The 13,601-nt window shown below is 37.2% G+C and overlaps 1 protein-coding gene across 1 annotated transcript in view; it reads right to left on the reverse strand.

Annotated features, from left to right (window-relative positions):
* Nucleotides 1-490: 490 nt before the first annotated feature.
* Nucleotides 491-13,601, reverse strand: part of prkcea (protein kinase C, epsilon a) — a 73,035-nt gene continuing 59,924 nt past the window's right edge. The window contains exons 9-15 of the mRNA XM_057825601.1: nucleotides 11,589-11,803; nucleotides 11,342-11,515; nucleotides 11,125-11,279; nucleotides 10,767-10,905; nucleotides 10,516-10,704; nucleotides 8,700-8,846; nucleotides 491-1,596 (exon numbers count right to left, since the gene is read on the reverse strand). Of these exons, the coding sequence (XP_057681584.1) occupies nucleotides 1,447-1,596; nucleotides 8,700-8,846; nucleotides 10,516-10,704; nucleotides 10,767-10,905; nucleotides 11,125-11,279; nucleotides 11,342-11,515; nucleotides 11,589-11,803 (1,169 nt within the window). The 3' untranslated portion in view covers nucleotides 491-1,446. The remainder of the gene's footprint in view (nucleotides 1,597-8,699; nucleotides 8,847-10,515; nucleotides 10,705-10,766; nucleotides 10,906-11,124; nucleotides 11,280-11,341; nucleotides 11,516-11,588; nucleotides 11,804-13,601) is intronic.

A 13,601-nucleotide genomic window follows, 5' to 3' on the forward strand; every position in this document is an offset into this window, starting at 1 on the left:
TTTGTGAGTTAACTCAAATGTAAGCGTTAACTCATGAGTTAACTCAAAGTTGTGTAACTCACAAATGGCCTTCCTCAACAGGTAAATGTGTGAATGAACACATTTGAGAGTTAAATTTTGAGTGTAAACTCATTAGTTAACTCCCAAATGAGTTAACTCAGTAGTGATTTTTTTTTAATTAACTCAAGTTTGGGAGTTAACACATTAGTTAAGATCTCAAATTTGACAATGTTTGTGAGTTAACTCAAATGTAAGCGTTAACTCACGAGTTTACTCAAATGTGAGCGTTAACTCATGAGTTAACTCAAAGTTGTGTAACTCACAAATGGCCTTCCTCAACAGGTAAATGTGTGAATGAACACATTTGAGAGTTAAATTTTGAGTGTAAACTCATTAGTTAACTCCCAAATGAGTTAACTCAGTAGTGATTTTTTTTTAATTAACTCAAGTTTGGGAGTTAACACATTAGTTAAGATCTCAAATTTGACAATGTTTGTGAGTTAACTCAAATGTAAGCGTTAACTCACGAGTTTACTCAAATGTGAGCGTTAACTCATGAGTTAACTCGAAGTTGTGTAACTCACAAATGGTTACCTCAACAGGTAAATAAACACATTTGAGAGTTTGTTCAATTTTGAGTGTTAACTCATTAGTTAACTAAAAAATGAGTTAAGTCAAATTTGGGAGTCAACACATTAGTTAAGTCATCTCTCAAATTTGAAAGATAATGTTTGTGAGTTAACTCAAATGTGAGCATTAACTCATGAGTTAACTCAAATTTGACAGCTAACATTTGAGAATCAACTCAAAGTTGTGTAACTCACAAATGGGTTACCTCAATAGGTAAATATGTAAATGAACAAATTTGAGAGTTAGTTCAATTTTGAGTGTTAACTCATTAGTTCACTCACAAAGGAGTTAACTCAGTAGTGAAATTTGTGAGTTAACTCAAATTTGGGAGTCAACACATTAGTTAAGTCATGAGATTTCTCAAATTTGACAGTTAATGTTTTTGAGTTAACTCAAATGTGCGTAAACTAAAATTTGAGTTCACTCCGAGTTAAAGCATTAACTTATTTGTATTAACTCAAAAATGAGTTAAATGCCAATTCAGAAGGATTGGACGTCTATCGCCTTTAACGGCAGCCAATGAGTTAAAAAGAAAAGAAAAGAAAAAGAAAATGGAGCTGATTTAGGGGGGGCTTGTCCATGCGCCACAAGCTCGCGGACAACATCGACACCATACGGCCACGCGACACAGGCTAATATATGGATTGAGAGATCATATATACAAGAGGAGAAAGCCGTGTGCGTGTGTGTGCATAAAGCGGGTGTGCATATTCATCATCAAATCCAGGCAACAATAACGAGAACAACAACGACGACGACGCGCGTAAAGTAAGGAGAGCGTCAAAAAGTAAAGGAGTGCCAGCGCCTTTGCGTGTGTTAGGTGTGCGTCTCCTCGGGAGCGCAATAGGAGAAGTCCTTGAACTCCTCCTGGTTGATCTGCCGGATGATGGTCTCGTCAGTGGGAGTGAGCACCGGGTCCTCCTTGGTGAAGTCCTGGTCAAAGTTGTTCACGTCCCGCTTGGTTTTCTGTGGACCAAAACCGAGGGTTTTTCATCAAAAATGGAGAAGTCAATTTGGTGTCTTCTGCCATCTAGCGGAAAAGTTTGTCACTGTACAATTTTGGCAAAAAATGAAACGAAAATTTATGAAAAATTATCCAACATAAATGTCTATTTAAAATTACCCAAAAATGAGTGAAAATTGAAATAATAATATGAAAAAATTTTACATAACAGAATATTTAAATACAGTGAGGAGCAGAAGTATGTGCACCCCTTGTGATTTTGCAAGTTCACACACTTAGAAAATAGGTAGAGGTCTGAAATTTCAATCATAGATGCATTTCCACTTATAGAGACATAATCGAAAAGAAAAATCTGGAACTCGCAACGTATGATTTTTCAATAATTTATTTGTAATTTACTGGGGTTCATAAGTATTTGTACCCCTGTGAAAATTAGCGCTAATTAGAGATGTCCCGATCGATCGGGTCCGATCACGTCATTTTCAAAGTATCGGAACCGGCAAAAAAATATCGGCTAGGCCTGTCTTTAATATATATATTTTTTTAATTAAATCGTTTTCTAATTGTATTTAACGTTACAAACATAATATGTTACACTCATCCAGAGTCTTTAGTTTAGGCTTAAGGTAGGGTTATCAAATTTATCCCGATAACGGTAGTAATAATTTTTTTAAAAAAACAATATTTACAATATTACAATACAATATTTAACGCAACTAAGGCATGCGCTGCATGACCCACTCACGCTTTGTCACGCTCAATTTGTAATGGCGCCGTTTTACCTATATAGATAGATAAAAGGCAGCATATAATGAGTAGAGTGAATTTTGGCAGCCTTTGGAGCCTTTTTTTAATTGGCTAAAGCCTTACAATCCCTCTCCCTACAATTAGAAATATCATGGGAAGCAATGTGGGGAAGTAAGGTGGCAATTGATCTTTTTCTTAACACCTTAAGTTATTTCCCAACGCAGAGATGATATATCAATTGGTAGCACTACGCACAGTCATGGTTCCACTTCCCATCATGCATTTGGCCATAGCTACAGTATCATTTACTGAAAGCTCAACAAATACACTAGATGGCAATATTTAGTCACAATATACAAATAAACAAACAATAAATAAACAAATACAGTACTTATGTACTGTATGTTGAATGTATATATTCGTCCGAGTTTTATTCATTTTTTTCTTAATGCATTGCCAAAATGTATATGATCCGGAAAAATTGTCGGAAATGATTGGAATTGAATTGGGAGCAAAAAAAAAGCAATCGGATCGGGAAATATCGGGATCGGCAGATACTCAAACTAAAACGATCGGGAGCAAAAAAACATGATCGGAACAACACTAGTGCTAATATTTAGTGCAGAAGCCTTTGTTTGCAACCAAAAAATGCAATTACCGGTACTGCAATTTCAATACTCTGGGGTTTGCTGTGTGGAGGAACAGATCTTAACCCCGCCCAGCTTGGTTTGTTGACATTTCAGGGACCATATCAGGCCAGTTCCTGGTGATTTGGGGACGTTTGGGGGACATGTCCTGGTCATATAAGGTCACTTTCTGTTGATTTGGGGACATTTGGGGGGTATGGCCTGGTCATATCAGGTCATTTGGGAACATTTGGGGGGCGTGTCCTGGTCATGTCAGGTCATCTGGGGACATTTGGGGGGCATGTCATAGTCCTATCAGGTCTTTTGGGGACATTTGGAGGGCAATTACAGAGACGCTTTTTGTAGTTCTTCACCAGGTTTTCACATATGGAAACGGGGGTTTTGGCCCATTCCTCCACACAAATCTTTCTCTAGATCTGTCAGGTTTTGGGGCTGACGTTGAGAAACATGAAGTTTAAGGGCCATCCAAAGATTTTCTATTGGATTGAGGTTTAGAAACTGGCTAGGCCACTCCAAAACCTTGATATGCTTTTTACGCAGCCACTCCTTGGTCAGCTTGGCTGTGTGCTTCAGATCATCGTCATGATGGAAGATCCAGCCACAACTCAACTTTAAGTCTCTGATTGAAAGAAAGAGGTTGTGGTTCAAAATCTGACCATACATTTGACCAGTCATCCTCTGCTTTGTTCAGTACAGTCGTCCTGTCCCCTTTGCCGAAAAGCAGCCCTAAAGTATGAGGTTTCCACCCCCATACTTCACAGTAGGGATGGTGTTGTTTTGTACTTTTTTTTCCTCAACACACAACGAGTACAGTTTGCACCAAAAAGTTCGACTTTGGTCGCATCTGACCACATGACTTTCTCCCATAACCCCTCTGCATCATTTAGATGGTCCCTGGCAAACTTCAGATGGGCCTTCACATGTACTGGGTTCAACAGGGGAACCTTCTGAGCATTGCATGATTTTAAACCATTGCACCGTAGTGAAACTGTGCATCCAGCTCTATTCAGGTCATTGACCAGCTCCTGCCGTGTACTTTTAGGCTGAGCCCTCACTTTTCTCATAATGAGTGATGCCTCACGAGGAGACATTTTACATGGAGCCCCAGTCCGAAGTAGATTATCAGTCATGTTTAGCCTTTTTCATTTTCTAACAATTGCTGCAACTGTTGGTTAATTCTCACCCAGCTGCTTTCTAATTGTCCCATAGCCTTTTCCAGCTTTGTGGAGCTCAACAAATTTTTTTCTGGTGTCTTTCAAAAGCTCTCTGGTCTTGCCCATGGTAGCAGTTGGATTATGACTGACTGTGGGGTGCAGAGGTGACAATAATGTGCTCAAACGGGTGTTACTCATGGGGTAAAGGTGGACTTTTTTTAAGGTAGACTGACAACTCTGAGTGTCATAATTATTGCTGATTCTCAGGGATACAAATACTTATGAACCACAGTAAATTACAAATAAATTATTGAAAAATCATACAACGTGAGTTCTGGATTATTTTTTTTTTTGTCTATGTCTATTATGTCTCTATAAGTGGAAATGCATCTATGATTGAAATTTCAGACCTCTACCTATTTTCTAAGTGGGTGAACTTGCAAAATGACAAGGGGACCAAATACTTATGCTCCTCATTGTATTAAAAAAAAAATAAAGATACAAAAGGAAAAATATTTTTGGGGGAAAAAGAAAGAAAAAAGCATTATCTAGAGATATATTAAAACAGTATACGAGAGCACTACTATGTGAGCACTTTCACACATTGCAATGAACTGAAATGTTTTGTCCACCGCCACCAGGGGGCATTATTTCATTACAAATTGAAATAAATTTGGCCCTCTTAAAGCCGAGTTAGTGAATTAGGGTTAAACGGCAAGTGACTATTTTTGGTCAGTTAAAAAAAAAAAAAAAAAAAAAAAAAAAAGGCAATTATTATTTTTCATTCATTCATTTATTCATTCATCTTCCGTATGGTTTTTGGAAAATTATTCATAATTATTGTATAATGAAGTACATATAATAACAAAGTAAATTTTTTGTATAGTTCTGCATCGCTGAATCAATCAAATATTTTTTAAAAACTAAATTAATGAAAGTAAAATGAATAAAAACAGAAAACACACTGGTTACATCTCCAAGTAAAACTGTAAAGTTGTATTTTTTCAACATTATTTAAATCATTGCCAACCATTGAAAACAAGAGACGTCCAATTCATTTAAACTGGGAGGACTAGCTGTTAACGCTGAAGTTTCAGCACCATTTACCCCGCTAGATGTCCAATCCATTCACTTTGGGTTAACTCGCAAACGTGTCAACTCAACTTTGAGCTAACTGAGAGTTAAATTACCAGATGTGGTTAGAGTAGCCAAAGATTTTACTCAAGAGTAGCGTTACTTCAAAATAATATTACTCAAGTAAAAGTAGTCGTCCAAAAAAATGTACTCAAGTACAAGTAAAAAAGTATTTGGCGAAAAGAATACTCAAGTAATAACATGTTGAGTAACTGCTTATATTTTGTTGGATTTTTTTAAACAATGATATTTTTTTCTGAATTATCTATATTAACTGTTCTTATAATGATAGTGTACAATAACCCATTACATAACCACATTAAGCCAAAGAAATAAAAAATAATAATAATAATTACCAGGCGTGACGCAGTGAATGGGGAATGTGTCATGTCATATGAAGTGTATAAAAAACCGGAGATATGATCCTTTTAATTTCATAAGTAGCTATGAAGGAACTACAGCATTCACTGCTCAAACTAGGAACTATTGTCTCCACTAGAGGGCAGGGCACTCATGCTCTTTGGACGAATAATGCTTCATTACTCTTTTTTTTTTTTTTTTTTGTCTTTAATGACTTTTTTTATTTCTTTGTCTTAATGTGGTTATGTAATGGGTTATCATTATAACAACAGTTCATATAGATAAGTTTGTGCTGAGAGAAAAAAATAATACCCTTGTTAAGAAAAAAAAAAAATCAAACAAAAAAAAGCAGTTACTCAAATTGTTACTCATTACTTGAGTATTCTTTTCACTGGATACTTTTTTACTTTTATTTTTTGGATGACTACTTTTACTCTTACTTGAGTAATATTATTTTGAAGTAATGCTACAACAGTAAAACCTTTGGCAAACTCTACCCACCTCTGCATCTGATTGGTATAATGGAGTCATGTGATTTTTGTTGCGATGTCTCATTGGTGAAATCGGTAGAGCTACTTGCTACTACTACAGCTGCTACAGCTACTTGGCATCGCTGGCAAAAAATAAATAAATAAATTTAATATGTAGAACCAAGAGGGAAAATTTAACAAATGTTGTGTCGTCTAAAGTAATGGAGTAAGAGTAGCGATTTTTCTTCACAAATCTACTCAAGTATATGGCGGAAAACACTCAGGTGACTTGAAGTTCCGCTCTGAGACCCCCAATTTGGCCAAATTTTAAAATTGTCCGATATTCATGTGTGATACATTATTGGCAAGCTTAAAATCTCAATTTTCTGGGGGAAGAAAAATGTTGGACGGGAGGGCATTTTCTTAAAAGAAAAAAAAGTTTTTTAAACATCAAAACCCTATCTGGAGGTGAAAGCACGCGAGAGCAGAATTACAGACGCCATGACTTTAACGAGATATTATCGCGTACTTTCCTTGTTTCGATCCAAAAACTACATGTTGCATGTATCACTGAGAGTCAAGACACAGCTGTGAATGGCCACAGCTGGATTTGGGGGATTTTATGGGTGGAACATGGTAATATAACAAGGGTCGCGATGCAGAAATCGCAGACATCAAGGAGTGGTCGAGATTTTCTTTTTCATATATTTACCCTTTTAATAAACCTTTTTTTTTTTTTTCAATTTTTCTTTGTTTGGATCGATTATTTATCATCTAACATATCGGGGAAAATGCGACAGTAACAAAAAAGTACAATTTAGCGATAGTTATGAGATAGATATCAGTGACTTTTTTACGGACGCCATTTTTTTCCATTGTGACGTCATTTGTTTCAAAGTTTAAAATATGCGAGTGAATAATTTATTAAAGTCGTTTTTTTTTTAAACAAAATATTAGACATCAATTAATGATTCTAAGCTAAAAATGACAGACATTCTGAATAATAAATATTAGAGATGTCCGGAAGATCGGGTCCGATCACGTCATTTTCAAAGTATCGGAATCGGCAAAAAAATATCGGCCATGCCTTTTTAAATTTTTTTATTTTTTATTTTTTTATTAAATCATTTTCTAATTGTGTTTAACGTTACAGACATAATATGTTACACTCATCCAGAATCTTTAGTTTAGGTTTAAGGTAGGGTTATCAAATTTATCCCGATAAGAGCGGTAATTAATTATTTTAAAAATGTATCACGTTAAAATATTTAACGCAATTAATGCATGCGCTGCACGACCCACTCACACATCGTCACGCTCAATCTGTAATGGCGCCGTTTTACCTATATAGAGAGCTAAAAGGCAGCGTATATTGAGTAGAGTGAATTTCGGCAGCCTTTGGGGCAATTTTTTAATTGGCTAAAGCCTTACAATCCCTCTCCCTACGATTAGAAATATCATGGGAAGCAATGTGGGGAAGCACGGTAGCAATTGATCTTTTCCATATCACCTTATCTTATTTCCCAACACAGAGAAGATATATCAATTGGTAGCACTACGCACAGTCATGGTTCCACTTCCCATCATGCATTTGGGCATGGCTACAGTATCATTTACTGAAAGCTCAACAAATACACTAGATGGCAATATTTAGTCACAATATACAAAGTCACATTTATCCTTTAAGAATTACAAGTCTTTCTATCCGTGGATCCCTCTCACAGAAAGAATGTTAATAATGTAAATGCCATCTTGAGGATTTATTGTCATAATAAACAAATACAGTACTTATGTACTGTATGTTGAATGTATATATTCGTCCGAGTTTTATTCATTTTTTTCTTAATGCATTGCCAAAATGTATATGATCGGGAAAAAATATCGGGAATGATTGGAATTGAATCGGGAGCAAAAAAAAGCAATCGGATCGGGAATAATCGGGATCGGCAGATACTCAAACTAAAACGATCGGATCGGGAGCAAGAAAACATGATCGGAACAACCCTAATAAATATAATTAATTACCTTCGTTTTATGGCTGGGTTGAAACAAAAACGGTCGCGCGACATCTGTAAACGGGGGTTTCCAGGGTAAAACGGGCATATTAAAAATAGTTCAGGGGCTTAATGCGCCATGAATCTTCTATGGCAGCATATAGACATATTGTTCTATCAAACACAACAGTTGTTTTGGCTTAAAATATAACAGTTTCTTTTAAAGAGGAGTGCAAGAGCAGAAACTGCTTTTTCAGTCTTGTCTTTGTTTTCCGCCATATCTTAGTAAAACTACTCTTGGAAGGAAAATTTTCTCAAAAAGTTACTGAAGTAAATGTAATAGGGTACATGCAACATGTTACTACCCACCTCAATAAATTACAAAAGCGACAACTCAAATTTGTGTTAACTCTGAGTTAAATTGAAAATGGGTTAACTTATTTGAATTTACTCACAAATTAGTTAACTACCAGTCAAAATGGATTGGATGTCTTGTGCTGTCAAATGTAGCCAATGAATTAAATGAGTGCCCTGTCAGGGTTAATGCAATTTCTTGCTGCGTGACATTGCATGTTAAACGCTAGTAAAGTGCTACTCACAATGCGTGGCTTGAAGGGGGGTCGCACTTTCCTCTGCTCCAGCAGCAGCCAGTCGATTTCCCGGAAGAAGGGGTGCGTCTTGATGGCCTCCTCGCAGCCTTGGCTCACCACGCAGCCCAGACGCTTGGCCGGGTTTTTGGTCATAAACTACAGACACACACACGGTTACATCACAGATTCACTTACTCGATGAGTTTGTCGGTCGAAGCAGCTCTTTATCTCTTGCGTCGGCTAAATGGCGGGGACAGAACGGGCCGCCGCTAATCGCTACGTTCGCGGCCATAATGGCGCGAAGAGGCGTCTAATGAAGCGGGTCAGTCAGGAGGCCCCCTTTGAAAGCACGCCTCCCTGTTAGCTAGGGAAACAGCAATTTGCAGCTCTATGATCACGTTGTTAGCGCGGGGGAACCTCTGACCGACTTTTTTTTAGCAACTCGCGACACGTCGTCGCTAAACGCGGTCAAGTGCACTTTCGGAGGCTTTGAGTGCGGGGAAATGTGAATGAAACGTGTGACTGTCGCACGGTGCCAGTGAAAAGGCAAAAATGGGAGCTGCATTAGTTGGAGGACTTACTGATCCAAATATTCATAACTATCAGTGTTGTTGGGAACGTGCTGAATTTAGGATAAAATATGATACAACTAGTGCTGCAACGAGTAATCGAATAACTCGAGTACCGTACTGGCCCGAATATAAGTTTTTAGCATTGAAATAAGACTGAAAAAGAGGGGTTCGTCTTATATTCGCGGTCTAGACATTATACCCATTCACGATGCTAGATGGCGCCAGATCTCATTGAAGCGATGTTCTGTCATGACAGATCTCAGCTACTCTCAAGTTTAACCAGTTTGCATTATTTTATTGCAATGTTTTTCCTTATTCAGATTTGATTGAAGACGACAGTTACAGTTAGACTTGACTTTGATGGTTAATGCAGTTATTGCCATTTTTTTGTTTTATCACAATAGATTGGTTTATTTACATTTCAAAAACCAGAAGCCATTCATTTACGAATGTGATTGCACTTTAGTTTACATATTTAAATGTTCAAATATTAAGATTTGAATGAAGCAAAATAACATGCTATTTCTCTCAAATACATTGTTACAATTTGTTTCGGATGTACTGTAATTGTTTTCTGTATAAAAATTTGGTGTTCGAAAAGTCTTTTTTCAAACTTGAGTCTTGAAAAAGAGGGAGTCGTCTTATAATCAGGGCCGTCTTATATTCGGGCCAATACGGTATTTTCATCCAAAAGACAAAGACAAAAATTGTTAGGTTTGGCAAAAACAACACGTTGCAGTAATGCGTTCGCAAAAACAAAAAAAAATCCACAATGTGAACATGAAAAAAATGTGAATTTGATCAACTATTTTAAAACAATATAAATACAAACAATTTAAAAAAATTAGACGAAAATCAAAATGGGAAAAAAATCATGTCCAATAAAACAAATGATAAAATAAAAATAATATTTAAAAAAATGCATAAAATCATAAAATAACATGCTAACATTAATAATACTATATATTTTACATTTCTCAATAAATAAATCATAAAATTAATTTATGTTTAAATAACGCAAAAATAAAATTTGAAAAAAAATTATATTAAACATATTAAATAAAAAAACTCAAACAAAAAAAATAATAATTAAAAAAAAAAACGCAAACAGCTGAAATAATTAAAGGGACAAAAAAGTAAATGCAATGATTGAAAAAACATTTTAAAAAATGAACAACAAAAAACAAAAATTAAAAATATGAATTAAATTGAAAAAAAAAAAAAAAAACATGAAATTGATGATGCGCACATACCGCTCGCAGGATGGACACGGCTTCCTTGCTGAGCCACACGGGGTAAAGCACGTCGTCGTGGAGGATCGACTCGAACAGGTCGTCCTCATTGTCGGCTTCAAACGGCGGTTGCCCGGCCATCATCTCGTACATCAGGACCCCCAGCGCCCACCAGTCCACCGATGCGCCGTACTCCAGCTCCTGCAGAATCTGCCGCCGCCGACAAAAATGTAACCCTCGTCTAAGTTTGGCTTGGCTTCCTTCACGCTCACCTCCGGGGCGATGTAATCGGGCGTGCCGCAAAAGGTGGTGGTGGTCACGCCGTTCACGATGCCCTCTTTGCACATGCCGAAGTCTGCCAACTTGCAGTGGCCTTCCGCGTCCAGCAAAATGTTGTCCAGCTTCAAGTCCCTGTCGCATACGCAGATTTTTATGAACCTTTCATGCACAAATTATGATAGATTTTTTTCCCCCTTCAGTGCTTTAATAAGCCCTATTCACAGTGATGTCACTCAACTTCTAGAAATCATTTTAGATATTCTACGAAACAAACAGAAAAACAAGCTATTTTCATCCTTCTGATCCGAGTTTATCACTAGTAGACGTCCACACCTCTTGTGTCCAACACACCTGTAGATGACGCCGTTGCGGTGCAGGAACATGAGCGCTGACGTGACTTCAGCGGCGTAAAAGCGCGAGCGTGGCTCGTCGAACTTGCGCGAACGCTGAATTTGGAACATCAAGTCGCCTCCGTTCACATACTCCATGACAAAGAACAAGCGGTCCTGGAAGAAAGACGAGATTTCAAGCCAACGGATTGATTTTTGAAGGCCGTACGGCGTCCTACTCGGGTCTGGAAGCAGCAGTAGAGCTGGGTGAGGTAGGGGTGTCGGCGGGCCAGAGCCAGGATGCGCTTCTCCGTCATGGTGCAGTCCACGTCGTCGTCCTGCAGGATCACGTCTTTCTTCAGGACTTTGACGGCGTAAACTTCCTCCGTCCCCTTCAGCTCGGCCAACATCACCTGACGCAAAGTCCAAATGACCAGATTATAGACCTAAAATGTTATCCTGCAAGGGAAAAAAAATTTAACAAACCTTGCCAAAGCTGCCTTTTCCGAGAACTTTGATCAAGTTAAAGTCCTTGAGAGTCCTCCTCTGACTCTGCCCGTTTTCACGGCCCCCCGACGACGAGGCGGTGGACAACGAGGTGGTGGAGGTGGCAGATGACGACGACGACGAAGAGGACGAGTGTTGGGGGCCTTGCTGGTCCAGGGACAGCGAGTCCTGCAGACGGTCCAATTCTGCCAAGTCTGGGGCCAAGGAAAGCACATGTTCTTTTTCTTATTATTCATAGTGAAAAATAATCACATAAATAAACACATGACAATCTTACTGTATATGCAGTTTTATTTTTTTGTTTCCAATAATTACTAGGGCTGTCAAAATTAGCGCGTTAACGGGCGGTAATTCATTTTTTAAATTAATCACGTTAAAATATTTGACGCAATTAACACACATGTCCCGCTCAAACAGATTAAAATGACAGCACAGTGACATGTCCATTTGTTACTTGTGTTTTTTGTCTCCCTCTGCTGGCGCTTTGGTGCGACTGAATTTATGGGTTTAAGCACACTGAGCATTGTGTAATTTTTGACATCAACAATGGCGAGCTACTGCTTTATTTTTTGATTGAAAATTTTACAAATTTTATTAAAACGAAAACATTAAGAGGGTTTTAATATAAAATTTCTATAACTTGTACTAACATTTATCCTTTAAGAAGTATTTCTATCCATGGATCGCTTTAACAGAATGGTAATGTCATCTTGTTGATTTATTGTTATAATAAACAAATACAGTACTTATGTACAGTATGTTGAATGAATATATCCGTCTTGTGTCTTATCTTTCCATTCCAACAATTATTTACAGAAAAATATGGCATATTATATAGATGGTTTGAATTGCGATTAATTACGATTAATTAAGTTTTAAGCTGTGATTAACTCGATTAAAAATTTTAATCGTTTGACAGCCCTACTTATTATTTAATTACAGGTGTTTTAGCTCATTTCAATTTATTTAAATGGGCTATTATTTATTTTATTATGTGTTTATATTTCACAAATGTGATGTAGTATCCATTTATATTGTATATTTTATATTGCATAACTTTAGTTCCTATGTGAATATTAATTCAAACTTGTTTTGTTGTGGTAGGAGGGTTTTGTATTGAACACGGGGCCGTGTTGGTTATTATTATAGCAGAGAAGACAGCAGTAAATCAACAAAGACAAGTCAACTGTGCCCCGATCTACCACTCAAGAGATCTGATGGACTCAAAAAGTGGGTTACGATTGCATAATAGTTTGAAAATCGACCGGATCCACCGTATTTTTATTTTATTTTTTTTACATAGCGTTTTTGACAGTTGCCGTCATATTTTCGGAATTAAAGCACCGTGTACCGGAACAGCATTCCGGCCCTGAATCTTATACCAGAACTGCGTTCCTGAACGTTCTGGCTCACTTTCACCCCTGCTTCTTATCTTCACTGTATATAGGGAACTTTTTGTGTGTGTAGGTTTCTGTGTGTTCGTTCCCTCTGGATTCCAAAATGGTTGGACGGATTTCGACATAATTTTACACAGTTGTACTTTATGTATCTGGGAGTGTTCTTAGATGGGTTTGTTCTCTAAAAGCGTTAGTGCCATAAATGAATTCGAAACACCAAAAATTAGCATTGAAAATGTGACGTGATTGTGGAGGCAACAGCGCCATTTAAAAAAAACATTTTTTTTTAACCTGAAGATGAGTTTCTTACGTTTGCAATGTCACAGTTGGCTTTCAAAACTTTACGGTTTCATGTACAAATTTAAATGTGCTGTGATGATACGTTGTGGATTCATTTCGGCTTCAGGGTACCCGCGGGTTATTAAAAGTATTTAAAAAGTATTGAATTTAGCTTTCCATTACTAAAGGTATTAAAAGTATTAAATTAGCTGTCGTAACTCTGGAATTTTTTCACCGTGGTTTTAATTGTGAAGAACATCTCAGTACAACCTAAATTATACCCGTGACAAAGTTTTTTTTTTTTTTTTTAATCCAT

Source organism: Corythoichthys intestinalis, chromosome 21, assembly GCF_030265065.1.
Source record: "Corythoichthys intestinalis isolate RoL2023-P3 chromosome 21, ASM3026506v1, whole genome shotgun sequence".
Lineage (NCBI taxonomy): Eukaryota > Metazoa > Chordata > Actinopteri > Syngnathiformes > Syngnathidae > Corythoichthys > Corythoichthys intestinalis.